The sequence below is a fragment of the Cynoglossus semilaevis genome, chromosome 6 (genome assembly GCF_000523025.1).
Source record: "Cynoglossus semilaevis isolate Cse_v1.0 chromosome 6, Cse_v1.0, whole genome shotgun sequence".
In the NCBI taxonomy this organism is placed as follows: Eukaryota; Metazoa; Chordata; class Actinopteri; order Pleuronectiformes; family Cynoglossidae; genus Cynoglossus; species Cynoglossus semilaevis.
Genome location: NC_024312.1, coordinates 11788825 through 11809794, shown reverse-complemented (window position 1 = coordinate 11809794; position 20970 = coordinate 11788825). Strand labels below are relative to the sequence as shown.

The 20970-nt window shown below is 39.2% G+C and overlaps 3 protein-coding genes across 4 annotated transcripts; 1 reads left to right on the top strand and 2 right to left on the bottom strand.

Moving 5' to 3' along the window:
* Positions 1-576: 576 nt before the first annotated feature.
* Positions 577-4588, bottom strand: tmem263 (transmembrane protein 263). Its single transcript, XM_008312002.2, has 3 exons — positions 4190-4588; positions 2326-2396; positions 577-1789 (listed from the first exon to the last, which is right to left on the bottom strand). Exons 2-3 carry the CDS (start codon positions 2390-2392, stop codon positions 1491-1493), a joined length of 366 nt encoding a protein of 121 aa, XP_008310224.1. The 5' UTR covers positions 2393-2396; positions 4190-4588; the 3' UTR covers positions 577-1490.
* A 689-nt stretch (positions 4589-5277) lies between these two features.
* On the top strand, positions 5278-11237 carry LOC103380163 (NAD-dependent protein deacetylase sirtuin-3). Of its 2 annotated transcripts, none has more exons than XM_025056146.1 (8): positions 5278-5734; positions 8529-8748; positions 8926-9111; positions 9597-9829; positions 9924-10024; positions 10107-10268; positions 10374-10586; positions 10897-11237. In XM_025056146.1, exons 2-8 carry the CDS (start codon positions 8714-8716, stop codon positions 11050-11052), a joined length of 1086 nt encoding a protein of 361 aa, XP_024911914.1. In that variant the 5' UTR covers positions 5278-5734; positions 8529-8713; the 3' UTR covers positions 11053-11237. The 2 variants fall into 2 exon arrangements, with proteins under 2 accessions (XP_024911914.1, XP_008310223.1); XM_008312001.3 differs by having other exon boundaries at positions 8519-8748.
* Positions 11238-11280: 43 nt separating this feature from the next.
* ric8b (RIC8 guanine nucleotide exchange factor B) lies at positions 11281-20565 on the bottom strand. The gene is made up of 11 exons (XM_008311999.3): positions 20473-20565; positions 19704-19878; positions 19263-19310; positions 18317-18943; positions 17649-17743; positions 17163-17313; positions 16775-16870; positions 16269-16413; positions 16004-16148; positions 15347-15466; positions 11281-12909 (listed from the first exon to the last, which is right to left on the bottom strand). The coding sequence occupies exons 1-11, from the start codon at positions 20484-20486 to the stop codon at positions 12801-12803; spliced, it is 1725 nt and encodes a 574-aa protein (XP_008310221.2). The 5' UTR covers positions 20487-20565; the 3' UTR covers positions 11281-12800.
* Between the last annotated feature and the right edge of the window lie 405 nt (positions 20566-20970).

Genomic DNA, 20970 nt, shown 5'->3' with positions numbered 1-20970 from the left:
TGTCACAAGTGTCACTAGGTTTCATGAAATTATCTTACAGGTAGAGTTGAGGTACTATCACAGGTTGTGTGCACATTGCCAAGCCATACAGAAAGTCCAGCTACAGTGAATATGCATGGAGACATGCAAAACCAGCTACAGTGAATATGCATGGAGACAAGCTGAGAAGATGGAAAGAATATTTTTAAGGGGACTTTTAAAGTGAGTAAGGAGGAAGTGAGGGCAGCTTTAAGGAGGATGAACTGTGAAAAGGCTGTTGGTCAAGACGGCATACCTCTGGAGGTATGGAGATGTTTAGGAAATAGTGCACAACCCTGGAGAATGAGAGGATGCCTTATGAACGGAGAAAGAGCGTACCGGTCCACTGGTAGTGAGACCTGCTATGACATATGGTTCAGAAGCAGTAGCTCTGTCTAGTAGTCAGAGGCTGAACGTGAGATGGCACAGATCAAGATGCTGATATTTTAACTGGGAGTGACCAGGACTGACATGGTTAGAAAATGAACTGATCACACGACGGTCATATTGTGGACTTTGGCGCCCCCTAAAGGGAACAGTCGGAAGAAGAAGGATATATGCCGTATATCACCTTTATTTTCTTGTGATGCTATACAGATTCATACTGCCTGTTCTTCAGAAACACCTACAACCTTGGCTACAATACAGTCTAAGTCTCACCATAGTAAGAGAAGGATGTTTTTGCAATGCATTATTGTAAAATTGAAATATAAGCTTTTGCATCATTTCTGTATATTATGTTATGCTATATACTTCAATATACTACTTCCAGTTAGTTTGCAGCCTATTCAGCTTAACAGGTATAGCTTTAATAATGTTTGATAATTATAACCAGTGTCTTAAAATCCAGCTTTAGATTCATACCGTTTGGTTCGATCAGATAAACAGAGATAAACTATTTAAAAGAGAATAGGCAAGTACGGTACTGTGTGAACACTCATTCAGATATCCAGCCACAAGCAATCTGTTAGACGTTAGAGTCAAAAGTACAAAAATTGTGACTAAAAAACTTTTGAATTTTGAGTGAGCTTACCATGCAAACATTTACAGCTTCACCGTACCAGTAGCACTTGGGTGTTTGTTAGCTGCTGGTAAATACTGTCAGCAAACACCTGATGTCAGTTATAGTTGATTACTGATTGTCTCGCAAGTCACATTTAAGTGCAGTCTGGGTTGCTCTCTGTGCTTTAGTGAATTAAAGCAAAAGGTTTAACTGTTGGAAAATACCATTGTGGCTCATGTTAAAAATGATGCATGGGCATTTGAATCAGAGACTTAGGATTTACATTACATACATTTTCACGAACACAAAAAGTCAGGCAGTCTTCCTGAATTTGTGCCTTGTGAAACGATGCATCATTGTAATAACATGAGATGTCTGTCAAGCATATAAGAGCATCATACATATTACATTCCCCAGAACATGCAAGATCACACGACCCAGGTGTGGATTCATCCTCCTGCTTTTCCTCTCAGTCAGACTTGTCCTTCTTTTTCCCTCCACCTATGGGAACTTTGCTGACCACTGCAGAGCCAACAGACGTCACTCCTCCGGCTACAGCATACACCCCTCCTTTGACCAGCCCCACTCCCATGGCAGGGACGGCAGCTACAGTGCTGATGGTGGTTTTTGTGAGGTCCAGACTCTTTCCTCCTATCCAGGTTACACCACCCACTGTTGCTCCTAATGCTCCCTTTGTGGCTCCGTACAAGCCCCCCGCCAATCGGCCCAACATGCCCGGCGGTGACTGAGGGTGATCCTTGTTATTATCTGAAAAAAAGTTCATGCTTAAAATCCAGTGAATTTTTTTTTGTATTTAACATTTAGGAGAATTTGATGGCGGAGATAAACATTTTATATAAACATTTTTCTTCCGTATAAACAACTGTTATCTTTGGTGAAGGGGATGACATTTTTGAAAAATTCAATAGTGGAAAATACTCACATTTTAAAAAGATTAAAGAAGCCAAAATCTAAATCTAATCAACACATCCATAATTAAATAACAAAAACATAAAAATATATAATTATTTTTAACTTCAATATAACTTCAACATTTCTATATTCTCATTTGGTTTAACATAGTAACTGACAAATAATCAGGATTTATATTTTGAAAGACAAAAGTAAAATGTTAAGAATACAAGGAATTTACTTAAAAGTAAAACAATTAGACCTTGGTGGTGATTGAAATAATAAGACTTAAATCTGAGAGTGTGTGTGATGCAAAACACTCTATTGATAAAATGTACATGTTATTCACATGGCAAAAAGTACTGATAGTGATAGTTTGAGACAGAACCTACCTGTAGCTACTGGCTCATTGTTGAGGTATGCAGGTGCGTCCTCAGGCACCTGCTCTGCCTGACTCATCTCTCTAAGAAGTAAACATAATTATTAATGTCAGGGTTCTGCGGGAAAGGACAACTAACTAGTGGCGTTACCACTAATAGATAGACAAAAAGTTACCTGTAACTTGTTACCTGTATTTTCAATACTTACCTCTGACATAGCCATGCGTAATACTAACTCCTAACTAAACTAAACCCCTCTTAAACAACGTCCCCACAAAAATACATTTACTTGGATCCCACATGGACAGCTACTGTATATCCAGACCACATCCAAGACACACACAAAGGTTTATCAAAAAAGCTCCCGTCCATCTATCGAATCATCTTTCAAGTGTTTATTTCTCAGCATTTTGTGCTACATTCATTGTATGAAAAGTGCTAAAGTAAAGTTAAAGTTAACTGTTGTGAAAAATAAGTATATATAATAGTATAATAAGTATAATAATTCCAATATTGATTTTTTTTCCCCACAATATTCTAATTTTCTGAAACAGAGTTTTGGGTTTTCATTATCTGTATTCCATGATCATCACAATTACAATAGATAAAATATATCACTCTGAAATTATTGACAATATTCATTTTATTTTAGCTGTGCCTGTATGATGGTGCTGGATTAAAACCTGATACAAATCTTCAATAAAATAAGTTAATTTTCACTCTTAGTTTAGTTTTGGTAAAATCATAAACATTTCGTCTGACATCAAAATGTTTTATATTTAATGTTTGAATTAAATAAAATGATACACAGCTCAATGCTTGACAAAGATGTACTAAATTGTCAAAGCTGTTTGAGACACTTCAAAGATCTGTCTGAGCAATACTTTCTTTGTAAAGACATTAGCAAAACAATTTTAAACAAATTAAGTATCTACTCAACGCCAAAAAGCTTTAGCGATACAAGGTAAATAAAACATTGCATTTATATAGTAGCATAGCATTTGCTTGGCTAATATGTGTCACAAGTTGGTACGTTTGTACCAGTGTATCTATTGGAAAGCAGTACATCCTTAAATTATTCGAATGTCAGCCATTTAACTGTACTGGTATGGAGCTATTCCTACAAATTAACTTGAAACTTCACCTAACAAGTTTTGTTTTCTCTGAATTATTTTTACGTGACTTTAAGTCATTTCAAGTTGCTGTGGGTGTTGCTGTGTGTTCACTGTTTGTACAACTGGTTTAAAGAGCAGGAACTCTCCTGAACATTTGCAGACTGATCCTTCCAATCATATCTATCTTATTCTCCCAGTGCAAAATAGTAGTTTGTTTTTGGTAACAACGTGTTATCGTTAAATTCAAACCTACGTTTTGTTTCCCTTCTATTCATATTTAGGAATTGGGCATTTGTTCAGATAAATAATTTGATACTCCCATGAACCAAACTGATAGTGTTGCTAAAGGCTTAGCGACAGTGGAGCTGACGTTCATCATTGAGTTAGTTTTCTTTTTTACTTAAGTTTACTTAAGCTAAAGTTTGCAAGGGGAGCAGTCCACAATGCTAGTTTGAAGTTTTGTGGTTCAGAAAAAACAAAGACAAAAAAAACAAGAAGTTGTAAATGCCTGAAGTGATGGGACACTTGAAGAGTCATCTACGTGTTGGTTTTGTTGCGTTATTTGCTATATAAACACAAGCTTCAGTCATGGACGTGCCTTTTGTGGTGTTCTGTGGCATAGAAACACACATGGAAACGCCACCTACCTAATACTATTTTTTTCCAAACCGACAGAGATATTATACATTTGTTGTGAAACTGGTATTTTTTAGTTTTGCAAAAGTCGTGTAGAAAAACTTTACAAAACAACAACCGCTTACCGTATTTCGTAAGAATAATCCTCTTCAACGAATGTGCAGTAGATACTGGAACACAGAAAAGTAGCGCAAACAGGGAGGCGTTTGTGTGTGCAGGCGCGGCCGCTGAAGGTGAAGCTGTGTTTGTCTGTGTTTTGGGAGTAGCTGTCAGTCTCCACCCAGGGAGTCACACAGAAGCACACTGTTATTGACTCACTCTATTAGGTTTGTTTTTTATGGGGCTGTTGGGGATATACACGAACACACACACACACACGATCTATACAAGTTATGCACACAAATATGTTTATAACTTGTTTAGCCACCGGATAATACTTCTGAGTGTCAACACTACCAACAAAAAACTCTCACACGGTCATCTTTTTCGGAGCGGAAGTGACGTGTGGTCCAGCGCGTTCTAGATCAAAGATCGTCTTTCTGAAAAAGAGCCATACCAAGTCACAACTTAAAGCATCGACAATATGCTCTATTTTTTTTCCTTAAATTATAACTTTGTAGTACATTTGGTTTTTTGTCTGGACATGTATGATTTTTTAGTCTCTTTTAGTCTCTTTTAGTCTCTTTAGTCAAAATATAAAAACCAGATTAATGCTATTTAAAATATGATGTATGTGTATTTATTTATTCCAGATGTCACAATTTTATCACAAGTAAGCATTTTTAAAGTTCTTTGTGTATTGTAGCTAATGTATAGAAAATAGTTTGAGGATAGACTAGATAGATAGTTCTTTTATTTAAATGCATTATCCCAAGGTTGCATGGTTAGAAGTGATTCTAATGAGTGTAATCCAACCAAATACACACTCTGTTGGACTCTTATTTACATTTTCTCAATTGTATATCTATGTGAGACTAATTCTCATGAGCACATACAAAAAGTGCACACAAATAAACACAAAGGGATTTATGTGACACATTCCATTGCATGTACTATGTTAATGTATACTGCTAAGTTCTAAACAGTCAAAATTGGAGCATTTTTGTAAATGTCTTGTATCAATTCATATAAACAATTTCACCAGCTCTGTACCTATCACCTCAGTAGTCCAGACCTGTTCTATGTGTATCTCTCTAAGCATCTATGCAGTATGTAAAACATAAAAGTGCTTTTGATAACGTTGTGACAACTCAAACCCTACAGATATATTAATTATGAAGTCTTAAAATAGATTGTTGATGTGGCTGAGTTATGACAAATAACCATGTAATATAATTATGTATATTCTTTGTCTTTTTCAATTTTAATATCGTTTTAAAATCGTCACCGGAAATACTGCACCACGTGACTCTAGTTCTCTTTCCCGCTCTCGTTCGTAATATTGTATACCCGTGAAGAACAGCAGAGTGACAGCTCAGTTCTGTCTGTTTAGAAGCTCCGCCAAATTAAAGTATCTTAAAGTGTTAGCGTACATTATTTCTGCCGTGATTGAAACATGTATTCACTAACAAATTCAGACAATTGCTGAAAAAGCCCGACCAGTGACACCAACGGAGTGAGCAGCCTGTCTTCATCTGTTACCAGCTAGGAGCTCGGCCCTCTGCAGACAGGTATGCTAATGTTATCCAGCTGCAGCCTTCACGGTCTAATAATTGTGATCGTAGTTTAATCTTTAGGAATTTAAGGAATTTAAAAATAGCTATATTCATTTCTATTCAAAATATCTAAAATATAATTTTTAACTTTTTGGAACGTCAAAATAATATTCCTCGTCCATTGCTGATTTTTGTAGCTTGCAACTACTATCCAGTAATGACATGCGTGGGTCAAAAGAAAAAAAGTAATTCACAGTGTATTATAAATATGTATGTGGGATTGTGGCAGTATGCATGCCAAGACAATTGCTTTATGTCTAATTGTTAGTAAGATTGTTAACGGTGTTAGTTGGTCATCACCAGTCGTGTAATGTGACGCGAGCTCCATCAGGTGGCAGTGTATCCCTGTTCTTGTAATCTCTAAACACTTCAAACTGGATAAACCTAATGTATCAGCTTAATAATTTCACCTGTTGCTTTTTTTCGCAGCAGTTAACCGTGTGGAAATACAAAATAATACAATATTGTGTGTAAATCTATATATGGGTTTTACACATGACATGGTCAACAGCAACTTGCTTAAATTGTTTTCAGTATTTTCTCCACCTTACGTATCGACAGTGCCCTGACTAAAACAGTAACAACTTAAAAAATGTCATTGTCTAAGAAAAAAAAATAGTTTTGAGAATATTTCATTTTATAATAGCTTGCCATGTTCTGGTTTGATTAAATGGGTGTAGTAGTATCGCACAACATGATTCAATATTTATATGGTCGTTACTTTAGCGCTAGTGATTAGCAATTAAAAAAAGAATTATACCTATAATTTATTTATTTAGATCTGGATCACCTATTGGGTACCCACTGTTGTATACAGTCAACAGTCTGACAAAGCTTCAAGCAGTTAACTGATCCAACACAAGGACATCTTGTTCCATTGTTGGTTGATTGGTAAAATTAGGGCCTTTTCTTTTTCTTTTTCTTTTTTTTTTTACAGAAGGAACAGAACATGTCATTAGTTGGTCATCAACTCACTGGCAAAATTAGCTCTTCTTCCCTTCTGTGTGTGCCAACAATATACTGACACAAATTAGGACTCATTGCTTTGTGTCAATTGTGAGGTGAACAAAGATGCTACACACAGTGAAATGTCATGAATGAGCAGGTGGGTTAGGAGAACACAGAGCTGCTGCCTCCTTAACTAAGTAATGACCAGGTTACCATGGTGAGCAGACTGACTGGTGTCATCTCAGTGTGTTTTTCTCTGTCAGGGTGGGGGTAGATATCAAAGCTGGTTTACTTTAAGTAAGGGGTTAAATGGTGTTTTAAAGAGGAAAAGACCCCTGTTAAGCTTATCCAAACCTCCTTCAAGGTGGGTCTAGTAGTCATGTCAGTGTTTCAAATTACACTGCTATATTAGAAATAATTCTAACAGTAAGCCAACTGTTGGCTGGATGTAAAAAGAATCATAAACGGTGGAGGTTACTGATAGTTATTTTCATCTACTTTATTAGCGGGAACCACACGGTATTTTTGCTTTGGTCCTTACAATTTTTGGAATCCAGTTATGGATCGGAGTAGATTATTTCAGTGGGTTGGATTCAGACTAAATTGCTGATCACTCTTGTGTAAAAGTTGATTTTTTTTTTTTTTAAACACAGCATTGTTACAGTTTCTCAAAATGTACTTATCCTAGTACACTACAGCCTTACTGGCTGTGACTGTGTGAGACCTTAGGCCTGGTGATTAATTGCTTGTACCCAGCAGTATCTTTTTGTCCAAGCAAAAGTAGACGCCCTCACCCACCCACTGCTTTGTTAGTTCTTTCTGATGTACATCAAGAATATTCAGCATCTGAATGAGAAGTCGTTTGGAGAATGGGAGATAATAAACCTTGCTCTCGCCTAACTCAGCAGAAATATCTGCCAGTGGACAACACCACAGTAGTGACGCAACACCATCCCTTCATTTCTTATGCAAAAGGATGTTTTTTCTTTGCGGCCTTTTTTTTTCTCACTGCACCTTCAGTGACCTCAGTCCCTTCACCCTCTGGAGGGCGATAAGGTGCTAAGGCAGAAAAGCTGGTCTTATCTGCCCACTACTCTCAGAAGCAGTGTTGTTCAATGGGTTGTAGCTCTTTTGTTTCCTTGTCCTCTGTTTCTGCCTGATCACTCGCACTCATTCCTCCAAGAAGTTGTTTGAAGCCATAGAATAGCCTTAGCTTGGACCCCCCCTGACCTTCCTCTTCCTCTACACCTCACTCTATACCAAATGCTGCCTGTGCATCGTTTATCTTCGCACCCCTTCTTCGTAGTTTAAGGGGCTGTTAGGGGGCATCCTCTTTTCTCTCCCAGCGAGGTTTGTTGACACACAGTCAATCTTTGGTTTGCTTTCACCTCTGCCATCCTTTTTTTTATACCTCCCACCCCCACCCCCCAAAAGCCACAGCCTGACCCTCTGCTTTCCCTGAACAGTAAAGCTGCCACAGCTGTGGACTATATTAGCATAGCTGCTGAGAAGCAGAGGGGGGGGGAGGGGGGGGGGGGTGCTGTTTAAATCGCAGTCATTACCTTTTGTTGAACCCCTGACAGTTTTAAGACATTTCAGCTTTTCCCTGTGTAAAAGATAAGATGCTGTGATTTCAGACTGATATATAACGGGGGGAAAAGGACCCACAAAGAGGAAATGTGGACATGGTGAAGCTGGTTAAAGCAAGGAGCTTGGATTAAAAGAGGCTGATGATCTTCATTAACATGATTCCACAGCTCTATTAAAATGTCATCTTAACCTGATTTCCAGCTTTCTACAGGTGTGGGAATGAAGAGATGCACGTCAGGTTTGCAGAAATAGAAACCACAACCTTGAATCACCTGCACACACACACCTCCCAGTCCAAACACACTGAATCAAAGGATTCTCAGGACTCTGAGCCAGGACCGTATCAGAAGCAAGAGAAGAAACAGTGGACCTGTTCTGGTCCAGGACCTTGGCAAGATGAGCGCGAGTGGTCGAGACCTTTTATTAAGCAAGTAAGTGGACAGTTACCTGACTGGACCAGAATTAAAAACTGGAACGAAGTCATGGGCCAGATTTGACCTGTGTGGTCTATATCAATATTTAAACCCAATATGATCTGATCCTTTTTCTATTTGGTTATGTGAGGGTATAAGTGTGGTTTTAATCTCTTTTCTTGTCCTATGTTGTAGTAAAGGAAAGATGCCCACACTCAGCAATGCCCCTCCTCCTGGGCCCAGAGCTGTTTCTGCTAAGAAGTCCTCCCCCTGTAAAGGTCTTGCCCATGTAGCCCGACTGATGAAACTTGGAAGATGTAAAAATGTGGTGGTGGTGGCAGGGGCGGGGATCAGCACTGCCAGTGGAATCCCAGACTTCAGGTTGAGTTTTTTTTTTAAGTCTCTGCTTATTCACATTTCTCCATTTTATTTTCAATTGTGTTTTAATTCTGTAGATCATGGTTGTAAGGAGAAACTGCTTTACCTTTGCTCGCGAATGGTAGTTAGCTAGTCTGTTGACCAGTCAGGGGACAAAATGCTGGGTTAATCTAAGCTGATCTGATAACATGGTCCAAACAATCTTTATCTAGATAACAGACCGTCCCAGCATAGAATGATTTCATTTAGATTTTCTAATGTTTCCTCACAATATGTTCTATAGAAGATGGTAAAATAAACAGTTTCAAAGTGGTTTTTGGAAGCAGTACTTTGACAGTCTTAAACTTTGCTCATTGTGAGACTTCATTTAATTGTATTGTTGGTATAAACCCCACAGTTGCCAAAATAGTCGCTCAGTGTGTAATTTAATTTGGTTTTAAAAATAAAATAATAATAAACAGAAATAACACCTTTGCCTTTTTCCCCAGAACTCCAGGGACAGGACTTTATGACAACTTGCAGAAGTATAATCTGCCTTACCCAGAGGCGATTTTCAACATCGACTATTTCTCGGACAACCCACAGCCCTTCTTCTCTCTTGCTAAAGCTCTGTTTCCTGGCGGCCATCGACCCAACTACGTTCACTATTTTATCCGCATGTTACATCACAAAGGCCTGTTGCTGCGAATGTATACACAGAACATCGATGGACTGGAGAAATGTAAGAGACAAATCTGTGCAGACACGTAAATAATGAGAAATCCAGATCATTTTTTTAAGTCGCTGCTTTTCGTGTTATCTAATCTTCTCTAAAGTGTGTGGCATCCCAGACGACAAACTTGTCGAAGTCCACGGCAGTTTTGCCTCAGCGTCCTGTCACTTGTGCTACACTCCGTACCCTGCTGAGGAAGCTAAGGTACAGAGGTGCAGACATAACCCAGTCACTTCCCCTTTAACTGACACTGCAGCAACGTCTCCTGTGTCTTTTTAATCACTAGCATAAAATAATGAGCGGCAAGATCCCCGTGTGCACATTCTGCACAGCTACCGTCAAACCTGATGTTGTGTTTTTTGGAGAGGACCTTCCTCAGAAGTTTTTCCTTCACACAGAAGACTTCCCCAAAGCAGACCTGCTTATCATTATGGGCACATCGCTGCAGGTAAAAGGGTTTTTAATATCTCACTCCCAATGTTAGAAAACAGAGTTTTGGGACCTTGTGTTGATATTGTTAACTCTCTCTTATATCTAATGAATACTGTTTCAGATTGAGCCGTTTGCCAGCCTGGTAAACACAGTGCGCTCCACTGTACCACGTCTCCTCCTGAACCGACACGCCGTGGGTCCATTTGAGAAGGTCCGACTGAAGAGAGGCGATCACATGGAGCTGGGTGACCTCGAGGTCACAGTCAGACACTTTGCTGAGATGCTCGATTGGGATGATGAGGTCACAGAGCTGATGAGAAGCCACGCAACAACAGTGAGTTTTATCAGAGGCTACATATGTCAACAGTGTGTACAACTACACCAATAAATGTCATATAAAAAAAAAGTAGGGACTCATCTGATATTAATGTCTGATATCTGTTGTGGTGTTGACTGATTGGGGCTGATCCTTCATTCTGTTCTTTACTCAAATTCTACGATTTTGTTGCGTCACGCATCAGCAGCATGCACAACATGGAAGCGCTAGAATCGTTCTGGATACTCTTCTATACACACACACTACATATTTTCTATTCCAAATGACCACCACTTGACAATTTTACCTTTATTAACCCTTTCTGCAGAGCAGTGGATCACCGATAACTAGTTACCCATTAGTGAGCGGAGAGACGCAGTTTGAAGGAGAAGTTACGGCAGGGACTCCTGATGGGATGGACAGCGAGGAGGCAGACTCAGAGGTGGACAGTAAAAGCTCAGCGTCCGCCAACATGGACCACTGAGGGTTAAGGTGTTTTTTCTGTTTATTTCACACTGAGACTTGTAAATGTATGGTCTTGATCTCAATTGTAGCTTCTTTTTAAAAGAATTTCCACTGAAAATCTTCCTTTAAGTATTTTTGCACCATAATGTTGTACATCATCACTGTATTTTTTTAACAAAATTTAATAAAGCTTTATTTGCTATCGATCTTTCTACGCATTTGAAGGTGAAAAGATTGAAGTCAGAGACTCTCCTTACATTTTATTAACATTAAAAGCCTCAAATTAAACAGCAGTGCTATTTACAGTGTGTAAAGAAATTGTGCCAAAAATTAACAAAACAATTACTGCAACAGTTTCCTAAATGTGATCAGCAAGCAGTTTTAATGTCACCTTTACATGATTAAATGATCAAACACAACCTGAAAACCTGAAGATATCAACCTTGGTTCAATATTGGGAATCTCCCCACTCAACACGAGCTGCATGTGTGTGTGTTTGTGAGGAGGCAGTGGTGGTGATTCACATGTGAAGTGAAGCTGAATTTTAAAGCAAAATCTACTTCTAACTATCATGATGTGCAGCTTAATCCTCAGCCGGTACCTGTTATACTCGACCAAAAACTGTACCAGCACAATCACAGTGTGTAACCTTTTCTTTTAGTTTTTATAAAAAAAGCAAATCTTTAGTGTACAAAAGATTCACACTTTACAGGGAAAAATAGGATCATGCAGAAAATAAGATGTAGGTTCCATTTCATTGTCACCAGTTATAATTTAAAAAAAAAAACTACTAGAGAGAGTCATTTGTAAAATTCAAATGGAGAGTTTGTTACTGAAGGCCTGAGCCCTGATTTTATTAAAGTATCCTTGGCAACTGTCATGACAATTCTACTAACAAAAACAAATCTGCCTACAATGGCACTGTTGTTTGAATGTGAGGTACAAGACTGAGCCAGTCTGAACTGGTCCAACATCATTACCGTCTCACGTTTGAATAGAATACACAACAGGAGTGTATGTATATATATAAAAATAAACAGCACAAGTGAAGGAATGATAACTTGACTTAAATACATTTGAAACACAACCATGCAGTGTTTCCTGCCTCTGTTTTGTTCATCATCATCATCATCATCAAGGTGCAACACTTACTACAGAGGCCTTTAAAGTACACTGCTACAAAAGTCTAGTCCACATCCTTTAAAGAAAATGGCTTTACAGCAAAGATAAGACTCGCTGAGCAATGCGTCCCACTCCAGGCCTGGACCCACAAGTTTGAAAGCACCAGAACAGTGCTACGGTACATTCCCACAATGCACTGCATGTTGATGACTAACATGCAGTGGATTAAAAGAAATGGATCGCACCACTATGGTCTTTGCGTGATTTAACTAATGCTATTTTGACAGGTTTACCAATAAGTAGCAACATCTCCCCCCAGTTTTATTAGGATACTGCCCCCTAGTGATCAAATTAATTTCTCTTGCTTCTTCGTGTTTACTTTCTTGGCTTCATTTATAGAACAGTGCATGTGGGTAAAATTCAAAATGCCTGCACGTGCAAGTGGCCAGTATTTTATACAATCACGTACAATGTGAAAGTACAGCACATAGAAGTATTTACAATGTTTCTGCCAAATACTTCCTATAACTGTAGACAATGAACCCCTGTGTTTCGGCCTTTGAAGGACTCGTGAACTTACCTCCACAGGACCCAAGCCTTTAATGTGGTGGGCTAAGTGTGAAAAGCCTAGTTGTGTGCAGAGCACTAGTCAGAGTCTGATCCTGAGTTGTCGTCAGGTAGATCGTAGAGAGTTTCTTCAAGGGGAGCCAACTTCCCATCCGGCCTGACGCCCATTGGCCGAATCAGGTTCTGCCTGTGGATACAACAGAAACAGGATTGCATCAGATACAGGATCACTGAACAGGAACACTGCCTCACTTCTCTGCTGCTAACGAGTTTAAACAAAACCTTTTAAAATAGTTTTTTCTTCTGGACATTCTTAAGCTGAATATAGCCTTAAAGGGTACTTGCTACGTGTTTGACACAGACTTCTTGAACAATGTAATAATAATAATAATAATAATAAGTTCTGGGACATACAGTAGTAGACAGTCTTCCTACCATCATCATTGCACCCATTTGAATGTCACTGCAAGTGGAACTGATTCAAAAAGCACAGTAACAGTAACATTGTTGATCCTCTTGTTCAGTTCTATTTTCAGAACATACACCGCGGGCACCACGTTGGTGACCCCTGATTTAGAGGATGGTCTGTATATGTAAGGACTAACTTTGCTCCTGCTGTAAGGCTCCAGCAACAATAGTTTTGCAGCAAGAAAAATATTTACTATATACTATAGTACTGTACTTTATTAGATAAATAATACTCACTGTTTTTTTAAACTCCCCTGTGTATTTACAAAGAAAAATCTGATTTAAACAAAATGACTGACAAGGCACTGACTGTCTTCCTTTAACGGGTAATCAAGACGCTCATGGCCAGAAATGTTTTCCCAGTAAAGATAGAGCCTTCAGGTGGCAGTGTGATGTACTGTATGCACAACAGAAAAACAATGATCATCTGAGCCATGTTACACAGTAACAGCTGACCTCCACTCTTCTCTGAATGCCATTTTACTAAGTCATCATCATGGTTTTCCAGCTGTGTTACAACAGAACAGAAGTGTGCTTCACCTCCTGTCTTCATCATCTCCAACTCCACAGAAGGTCCAGACCCAGAATCACACACTCCGACCTTAGAGTGGAACATTGTTACTCTTCCTATACCAGGAACTTGAGGACCCTCACTCAATGCTCAATTCTTCCCCCCTTAAACTAGCCCATGTTGGGTCCTCCTCTTCTCCTGTCGACCCCGACCCTCCCTGCCCTTTTCTCTCTTGCGGCAGTTTAATTACAGGATCAGTGCTTAGGCTAATCTCCTCAAAGCTACAGCTGCCACTTAATACTAATCCAATTTAAGCTGCACTTTTGTCACCACTCACCCCCATTCTCATGATTTGTCAACACAGATTTAGAGAAGAGCAATGCAATAAATGGATGTGAAGATAACAAAGTGGGAATATGAAACATGAAGTTTTTTAAAAAGCACAATCCTAAGACAGTTAGACCAGAGACAACTGGAACTGGAACTTTTGTGCCAGTCTGCTGTCACTGGTCAAAGTGGGTAAAACAACAATGACGGCCAACAAGACAAAAAAACAAACAAACAAAAGAAAAAATGTGTATCATCACGCCGACCAATTAAAGAAGGAGAGAGAAAATTTTTCCAAGCAGTGGCAGAAGTAGCAGTTTGGCTGATATAAGGCAGGTGTGTGGTGAATATCTGCTAATTAGAGGCTCAGATAAGCAGTTAGAAGAGCACATTCTTGCAGGCCCTCGGCCGATCTCCTAAGAGCCCTGTTTCTAGTGAGGAAGCACCACTCGGTCATCTCCTCATCCTTAATTTTCTCCTAACGAGGAGGAGCAGAAACCTGACACAGTGTCATAAAGGAACCGTCGTCCTCTGGTCACACGTGTCCTCATTACAGCTCTACTCCTCTTTTGGATCAACAATGACAAGGTCAGCTTTCTTATGTCCGCTCGTGTCTCCTCCTCTTCACCCGCATCGCTCTCATCATTCCTTTGTCTAGCTGTACCTCTGTCTAGGTCTACTCTCTGTCTGGCTCCACAGAATGAGAAGAATAAAGTCAGGACATGTTAATAATAACCTGAACAAGGGGACAAAGACGAACCAGAACCAACAAGTTGCCAATTAGATGATAATTAATGGAGAGGAGGTAATGATGTTGCAGCAGTGTCCCGGCAGCTTCATTGACTCCAGCTGAATACTGCACCAGGCTGGAAGTCCACATCTAATTGAAGCTGCAGCTAATGGTGAGAGATTCTTCTTCTGGTGAAGCAGTTGGCAGGGAACTGACTCACTGATGATCATCTTACAGGCATCATGACTGACCAAAGTTAGCTTCTCTTTAAGGAAGAAAGGTCAAACCGTTGACAGGTCTTTGTGGACGGAAAAGAAGTACTGCATTTCAAATACAAAACGGTGACGTTGTTGAAATTGGAAAACTATATTTAGTCAAACAATGAATATTAAAATGTCTACTGTATGTGCCTATATATAAAGCCAGCTGGGCATGATGATGGGCGAATGTGGGATAAAGAAAGAACCACGGTTTTACGTTCCCTCTCCTCTGACATCACAGGTACATTCATTGACAATAACGTTGTTGTTTTCCTATAAATAAGGCAGAACATTTTGCTTCTGACCGTCTTTGGTAGAGAAACCTTACCTTGATAACTTGTCTAACATGTTGACCAATTTCTGGGCTTCGTATTCCTTCTGCTCCTCCGTCATCTCCTCCATGGGATTTGGCATGGGCTCCTCCACGTGACCAGTGATGGGGTTAATGCTGAAGGCACATGAGTCAGTTGAATTAGCACAGACATTAAATCTTGTATAGGTCACAGCCTGGAATCAGTAAAATCTATGTTTTCAAAGTTTAATATGCCACCTCCGTTACCCAGAAAGTCATGCCACCTATTTTACACCAACTTTCGTTTATTTCATTTTTATTGAAACCCAACATACTGTGGTGTCTGTCACTATTTGATGTCAGTAGTACAACAGAGGCCAGCTAAATAACTAAGACCATGGCTGTCAAAATGGTTAATATGGTTTTTGGAGTTGTAACATGCTACACGAAAGTTTTCTATTTTGTGTATTTCTACCTTTAAAGAAATACTAAAGTAATAATATACTTTTCAAAAGTGTTGCCAAGTAAAAGTAAAGGCTTATAGAGAACAGAATAGTTTTGCGTATGATATCCTTGGTCGGAGTAAATGAGTGACACTGTAGCATAAGCTGCATGTAGGTTGTCAGCAGTTAGCAAATGTTTTAGAATTCCAACATATACCCTACTAAAATTGAATACAAAAACAGTACTCACAAAGGTTTGGCGTTTTTGTATTCTTCGGTGTCTGAGTCTTCATCATCAGAATATTGAGTCTCTCCTCTTCCCCCTGAAAGAAGTCCTCGAGCCACGAGGAGCCCTGCTGCGTTCCCATAGCCTGTGTACTTCAGCAGATTGTCAACTGAAACACAGAGCCATAAGGACACAACAAGTCAATGATCCCAGCAACACTAAAACACAAAAATGTCTCTTTTTCCTGGTAGTGTCTGCCTTCAACATATCACCATTTGATTCCTCTCACCACTTTCTTTGCACAGCACAAACAGAAACTCTGCTGCTGTCTGCTTCACTCCCATGTCCACGTGAGTCATGAGACGAACCAACTTGTTCCTGACCGCACTGCCGATCTCTGGCCGGATCTTGACATCCTTCAGTGGAGGGAGTACCTGAAGTGAAGATTCTTACAATGACGCATGGATTCACAATTTAACTGTCACTAAAACCAAACTCTTCCACACCAGGCTGAAGTGAAGTGAGAAATCCATTTACCAGTTTTCTTTTTTTTATCTTAAACTGATTTAACTGTATATATCTTATATGAGTATTATTCAATAATAATCTTAAAAAAGGCAAGTTTTTCTGATGTCAACTTATAAATCTGACTTAATGTGACAGTTTATGTGAAGTTTGACTTGTCCACTGTCTACATCAAGTTGTGAAAAACACAGGGACGATAAAAACGATACTTTATAGACGTGTTTTAGATTCTTCAAGTACATACAGTAGACCGTGAAGCTGTTGCTGTACCTGAGCTTTAATATATCTCCTGATCTCCCTGTGATGTCGAGATCCTTCAGTTAACAGGCTGAGCACTGGGGTCAGTCCCTCTTTGTAGTTGGAGCCCTGTCAGAAGGACAGAAAACAATACAAGCAGATACGTTAAAACTGGCAAAATAAATGTGGTGTTCTGAGGCAAGCTTAAGAAATGCAAACCTTTAGGACATTTATTATCAACACACGGCGTATGTTTACATACAGTACATGTATATTTTACATTGATATATATTTTGCATCTAAATACCATATGCATGCTGTGCAAATGTAAATCAGAATGGCACTAGAGGGATGCAATTCATGTGAACAACTTCACGGCACACTGTCACATTGTGAACTGAATGCAGAAAATAAACTTCACCTTGTCAATTCTTTTCTCCATAAAATCTAGTAAGACCTGGATGGCAGTCATGTTTTTCCCACTGTACTGTTCCTCTCCTCCCTGCACAGGCAGGTCAATCAACACATCTAAACAGGACACTGGCAGGTTGTTGAGCAGGTTAACAGCGTGGCTGAGGATTGAAAAAAAAAAAAATTACATACAACCTTATCTCAGATGAAAGAGCCAAAGGAGTGCTACTTATCATTGTTGCTTTAAATGATACTTGAAAACACTCAACGTGACAACGTGGAATTCAATCAATTGTTGTTGTTAAACTCAATCGAAACATAGGGAGTGAAACTGTTTCTGTCCATCTGATATACAAGGCTCCAGTGGTTGAGTAAAACTATTCTTATATGAATACATTTTAAAAGAAAACATTTAAAATGTCTGATTCAATCAAAGCAAAATAATTTTGTTTTCTTGTGGGCAGCCTTCTTTGATTTGAAGTTGTTCTTTTCTTACCTGTGCGCCTCTTCTGTTTTCTCCTCCGTCTCAGTCTTTAGCATCAACAGGTGGCGCAAAATAGCAGCAATGAGCCGGAACTGGTGATCATCTTTCTATTCAGGATAGAGTTATGAAAAATACTTGTATCAAACTTTAAGCGGGGAACCTGGACAAGAAACTGCACAACTTTGGAAAACAAATATGGAAACACACACAGACGCAAAGATGATTTTACATTGTTTGTTTGTTTTTTTTTATAGGAAGACTACTCAGGTGCATGTCACAACTGCATTGCAATAAAATCAGTTTGTATTTTGTGAATGGTCTGACAGAATAAACCGTCTGTAAAAGTCGTTAATATCAGTGTGATCACTACTATTGCTGTATTGTATTTATGTTTTATTTTTTTTAATTAAATTGCTCATGATCTACCAGCACTCCCTTGCGACCTACTGGTGGATCCCAATCTACTTTGTTAGGCACCGCTGATTTAGCACATCCTAATTAGTGAAGAGGATGTGTTTGAAAAAGATGAGCCAAGCATTAGCTTTAGCCCTTATCACTTTTATAAGTAGAAAAAGCTACTGAACAAGTGCAAAGGCTCAGGGAATGCACATGTTCTTTAGAAGGCACATAAAGTGAAGGTTTACCTAAATGTTAGACATGCTCCCTTTTAACTAACTTACCTCACCAGCAACACTTAAAGTGAGGTTGAACAAAGCCTTGAGTGCTTCCCTTGCTCGCTCACTCTCCTCTGCAAGCATGGGCCGGGCCTGATGGTCTGGAGCAGCAGCTTCGTAGGGGCCGACCCATCGCACACCCAGTGTGTGCTCCAAGACCTCTGTCAGTAGTCTCAAACCATGGCAGTCTTTTCTCAAAACCACTCTAACTCTAGGCTGCAGGGCCGCCAGCAGAAAAAGAAGGCGCAGCGTGAACAGGCCGACCTCGTGGCTCCATGTGTGAGAGGTACGCAGGCTGGCACAGAGGCCAAAAGCCAGCTGCACTTCCACGCTGACCTGCTGAGCTGCAGGGCTGTTGTAAACCACGTTGCATAGGCACTTAAGGGCCTCCACTACCACCCTTTCCTCCTCCTCTGACCGCGTGTCTTCTTCTGAGGTTCTCTCGTTGTCACCTCCAGCCTCCGGGGTGTGGAGCTTTGCCATCCCTCCCAAGGTCAACATGCCTTCCTTGGTCACTACAGGACCAAGGACACGCTTGTCTCTGGATAAGATACGAAGAGTCTCCAGACATGTCCTCTGACAGCTGAGTTGTATCGGTTTCCCAAGTATTGACATCACACTCTGACAGAGTTTCTGCAATGTGGGGAAAAATAAACACGTAAATAAAGACAAGCTCAATTTAAAAGAAAGTGGTAAGGAGTCTACTAAAAAGGAGAAGACTAAAGATGGCAAGAACTTAGGAACATTTGTATTTAATATCAGAAGGGACTAAAATACTGGACCAGAACCTCATGTCTTTAAGTGGTGTGATATTTTTTGCATTTCATAAATTGCAGAATTTTCAACATAAAATGTTTTGTTACAATGAACTTATTGCTATTTAACCATTATATCTTTATGTAAATTAAAATGTACACAAATCCATGGCAAAAAGTAGATAAACGGTGCTTACACTTCGCAGGGCTTCTTCCTTTGGGTCAAAGGCGAAGATGCGACTGTTCTGAAACACAAATGTTCAGTTTTGATACAGAAGGATACAGGTGTTATAAAGATGACAGGGCAATGTTGATGTTTGCTAACACTTTATTTATAACCAGTTTCACAGCAGGAAATATTAGCATCTTTAGCGACTCCCGTGTCTTATGACCAACACCAGCTTTCCCACTATATGTCACACGGACTAATTTTTATACATGTATATTTATTAATCACTCAGTCACAGTACATGAGCTAACGATCTTATATTTAACAAATTGGGAGACCGAACAGCATATTAGCAACGGGCTAGCCCAGAGCTAGCTGCACAAGCAGTTCCGCTAACACGCTAACGTTAGCGCTGACGTTTATTTTGGTTTGTATTTATATAAATTAAATGAGCTTGACGGCAACTAACCTCCACATTAAACTCACACAGGAGCTTCTCCACTTCGTCTGTGTTGGCAGTGTCAAGCTGCGGCAGCACATTGTTTAAATCCATTACGTTAGTTAGACTGAGAGGTAACTTGGTTTGAAAACAGCCGTGAGAGACAGAGGAGGGAGGAGCTGTCAACGGGGAAATCCTCCTGAGCCTGCCGTGAACATAATAAGAAATGAACGAAAAGAATAATACGTACATAATATTGTCTAACATTTAATATTGGCTTTTTAATATTTATGACACGTTCAAATTCAATTCAGAATAAATATTAAAAAATACGCAATCACGCTTTAAGGTATGCTGGATTAAGAAGTGGTGAAAAGAATATTACAATTGAAACATATTTATTTTAAAATATTGAAAAATATTATTGAAAATATTTATATTTGTGTAAACTTGTTTTATTGGGATTTTAATTTATTTCATTACCACAAGAATAAACCTTATGTGAAATGTCTATCAGGAAATAGTATAACTTTTTTTTTCTATCAGCTCTGCTGAAAAACCTATTGACTAAATGTTATATGTTCTCTACAATGCTTGAGCAGGGATATGACGAGGTATTTAATAAACATTTACCATGACTACAAAATGTTGTTTAATCCCACAAATATTGACCCTGAAATGTGGATTCTTGTAAATGAGCGAATGAGTGAACTAAAAAAGAAAGAAAGAAAAAAAAAACACTCGCAAGACACACAGATGTAAGTAAACGTGAAAACAGAAAAAATGAGAATGCACTTACCTAGGAGTAGTCATTTTAATTTTCTTTACTCATTAATTAACCTGGTCTCTTCACTCTCCACTAGTTTGTCTCCTTCTTCTTGTCATTCTGTCTTTGCCAATGCAGTCGACAACACTGATCTTGGATCTGCTGGAGATTTCTTCCTGTTAAAAGTGAGTCTTTGTTTTTAGTACTGACTGATAGCAGCGTTACCAAGGCTCTGCTTTGAAATCTTCAAGGTAAATTAATATTGATATACTGGTCTGATGACATGAGCAACATTTCTTTCCACAAAATGTTTACTTTGGTGTGGAATGAAACAACACACACTGGATGAATATTCTAACGAGTGCAAACATCGACAAAGGTCAAAGGTGAAAGTTCACCAGACTAAAGATTACAATGGTCCCAGCACAGCAGGCCATTCTCTCTATTCAAATGTAATACTTTCTTTTCTGTGTGGCCCTTGTGCCCCTGGCGCAGCCCCAAATGTTCACCCACCCATGAACACAAAATCAG